At 35.8% G+C, this 3,337-nt stretch overlaps 1 protein-coding gene across 1 annotated transcript; it reads right to left on the reverse strand.

Moving 5' to 3' along the window:
• Positions 1 to 297: 297 nt before the first annotated feature.
• Positions 298 to 2,121, reverse strand: LOC25498809 (soyasapogenol B glucuronide galactosyltransferase). The gene has a single exon (XM_013593758.3). It carries the CDS (start codon positions 2,035 to 2,037, stop codon positions 544 to 546), a length of 1,494 nt encoding a protein of 497 aa, XP_013449212.3. The 5' UTR covers positions 2,038 to 2,121; the 3' UTR covers positions 298 to 543.
• Positions 2,122 to 3,337: the final 1,216 nt, after the last annotated feature.

A 3,337-nucleotide genomic window follows, 5' to 3' on the forward strand; every position in this document is an offset into this window, starting at 1 on the left:
TTCATAGGTTTATTGGGTGTTGTTCTATCTATACAAAATTCTGCATAACTAGTATGAAATTGGATTTATGCATAAACATAGTTTTTAATCTCAATTGTTGTTATGAAACCTTCTGTTACTCCTTACGCGTTGCCAATCCACTTCTTTTCCTTGGAAAAAATCAATTTCATTTCTATAGTAGTAGGAAATTATTATTAAGGCAAATAAAAGTAGACAACAAATTTTTAGCTAAATTTATTTAACATTTGCATCCACGCTCACAAGACGTGCCACGGGTGAAGGCAAGAGCGATATAAACAAGGAGCTCAATGTATCAACTAAATCTCAGCGCACAAAATAGAACACCGTCCAGCAACGAAAAAACAAAACAGAAACACAAACAGCGAAACTGAGACCCGTTGGACAGCAGAGCAGCAGGAACTGAGAATTGCTTACTAAAAACTAACTTATTTCATCATCATTGCAGTTGCAGTGCACAACAATGATTTTATGTTGTTTCATTTTATTGAACTACCAAGATAACATCATCTTCGTTTGAATTGTCTAATCTTTTTTATTATCGAGTGCTTTAGATTTCTTCAATGATTTCAGCTCATCAATCAATTGAATCAAGTTGTTGTAAGAGTGTCCACCTTCCTCTATAGTCCTCTTGGCAGCATCACCAAGTTTCTTTGCTCTCATCCTCATTTCTTTGCTCTCTTGGCTAATTCCCATCAAAATCTCTACAGCCTTCACTATCTCTTCCCTTCTCACCATTTCCTCTACACTAATGTTAGTCCATAACTTGTTTACTTTTGCTCCAACTGGGACCCCTATCTTCAAAACATCAACAAGCAACTTCTCATTGTAAAATTCCTCGGCAAACACTGGCCACGTGATCATTGGCAAACCAGCATTTACGCTTTCAAGAGTTGAGTTCCAACCACAATGAGTCACAATCCCTCCGATTGCAGGGTATTCCAATATCAGCAGTTGTGGTGCCCAATCCCATATGATGTAGCCCTTGTTGCTTTCTTTCATCCTTTTCTCAAATTCTTGCAGGAAACCTTCTCCATCCTCATCTTTATTATTTTTTATAACCCAGATAAAATTATGACCTGAATTTTCAAGCCCGTGTGCAATTTCTACAAGCTGAGCATGAGGAAGCCTAATAAGGCTGCCAAAGCTTACATACAATACAGACTCATTTTCCTTCGAATTAAGCCAATTTAGCAATTCTGTATGTTTTCCTAAGCTTTTCTCAATGTGTCCCCTATTAGCCTTTCTTTCATCATCCTTGTTAGCCCAGGCTGAAACTGGTCCGACACTCCATGACTTGATTCCGATTGTAGTTTTAAAAAGTTTCTCATAATCACTTTCAAGTTCATGAAAACTGTTGTATAGTGACCCATAGCTTCTTTCCGCTGATTCATACATTGGTTCAAAAATGGCCGTCATAGCGTTGTTTTCCCTTTCCCAATTATGAAGATGCAGACGTGTCATCTCAATGGTATGAGGTAAACAAGGAATTGTAAATTTCTGTGTTTCAGAAACTAAATTATAATGGGGTTTATATTTTCTAACAAAATAAATTGCACAATAGGAGAAGTAGCTTGAGCTGTAAAAGTGAATCCTTGGAATGTTTAGTTTTGCAGCTGATTCCACAGTCCAAGGATATTTCATATCTGTCACTATACAATCTGGTTGAAGTTCTTTAAACAGAACTTCAATAGAATCTTGGAGCATCCTTACTCCACGAGTGATTTTTAAATACATTTCAGATGAAGTGGAATCTTTGATGTTTTCAACACCATCAGGGAGACCAACTTGAGCTGAAGGGAACTGAATCAGATGAGTTTTGATAGAGTATCCTGAATTGAAGTCACTGTCTATAGATTTTTGGAATGTTGAAGCATTGGCATGTGTAGCTATGATGGTAACATTAACACCATGCATGGCAAATACTCTTGCAGTGTCGATCATAGGGTTCATATGGCCAGCAGATGGATATGGAAGAAAAACTACATGAAGTTTGTTATGGGATTGTTGGGACTCCATTGTTGCTTGGTTCTATTACTGGGAAAATTGTTATTTAAGGGTTGCAGGTTCTATTTATGTATTTAAGGATGGTAGGTTCTATTTATGTGTTGGATACGAATAATGAGACAAAAAAAAAAAAAAAACAGAAAAATGTCGCTCCACCAATCAACTCCACTAGTACTTTTTGTCTCACGAGAGGCGTATTCACGGGAATCCATATAGTTGTTAAAGAGAGGGTCCTTATATAGTTGTCGGTAACTAATAGTGAACACAAGATCAATTGCAAAACAACAGTACAATTGCCATCTTGCTAAACTTTAGAGATGATGAAGGTGATTGATTGAGATATATATACAATCAATTCCAAAAGATTAGTCTTGTTCAGGTGGACCCAAATGCTCCCAAAATGACCTATAGCTTGCAGAAGGAAAAAAACTAAAGAAGGATAATGCAAAGAAGGACGATGCATGAGATATTGTATACTCGGAATTTTTATCCAATATATTGATTATTGAATACTTAATTTTCAACTTTTTTTTTTGAACAAAAGAAGTCAAATGTTCAAAGCAAATTAGACACCTTTAGAAAAAGAAATACAAACTTAATCTTCCAAGATGTTAAGGGCAACAAATTCAAAAATAAATTAAATATTTTTAATGTAGCAACCTGACTAAGACAATACATTGCAGGGCCAATCACTTTATTAAATTAATAAGAAACATGTTGACAACGAAAATAAAAGGACATATGACATAACACCTTAACTTAAGATAACAAATGATAGAAACACGTAAATCAAAGGACACGTTCAACCACTCTATTTTCCAATAGAGTCATTCAAATCGAATTGGACTGCATATGATATTCATTTGATACTCTTTGTATAAAATTCATTCAAATTCACAATATATCTTTACCCAATCACGTATAAACTATTATGTTATACTAAACTTTTAAAAATATCAACCTAAGAGCATTCAAATTAGATGACACAGGTCTCTTCTAGTTTAATCATGGTATTGGATACGAATCCTGCCTTGGGGATGCAGTAACAATAAATCTCTTAGGGAGATTGGGCATGCAGTAGCGTTAAAGGATGTCGGGTTTGCTGGTTGCTGCCTGTGAGTTATATCTTCCCTCGATTTGTTCTCCATCCAAAATGTGCCAGAGCGTGCCTTATTGGTGGTGGGTTAGCTTCACCCATTGCTACTTCCTCCTTGTCTAATTCGTCAAAAAGTGAGTGAATCAAAGTTAACTGATTAGCTTCTTCTGCCAACCCAGCTAATTAAATGTTCTTATGATTTTCTCCAATTGTCTT

The sequence above is a fragment of the Medicago truncatula genome, chromosome 7, assembly GCF_003473485.1.
Source record: "Medicago truncatula cultivar Jemalong A17 chromosome 7, MtrunA17r5.0-ANR, whole genome shotgun sequence".
Lineage (NCBI taxonomy): Eukaryota > Viridiplantae > Streptophyta > Magnoliopsida > Fabales > Fabaceae > Medicago > Medicago truncatula.

Excerpts from the sequence above, each read along its gene's own strand:
- LOC25498809 (XM_013593758.3), bottom strand. The coding sequence starts at position 2,037 with ATGGAGTCCCAACAATCCCATAACAAACTTCATGTAGTTTTTCTTCCA.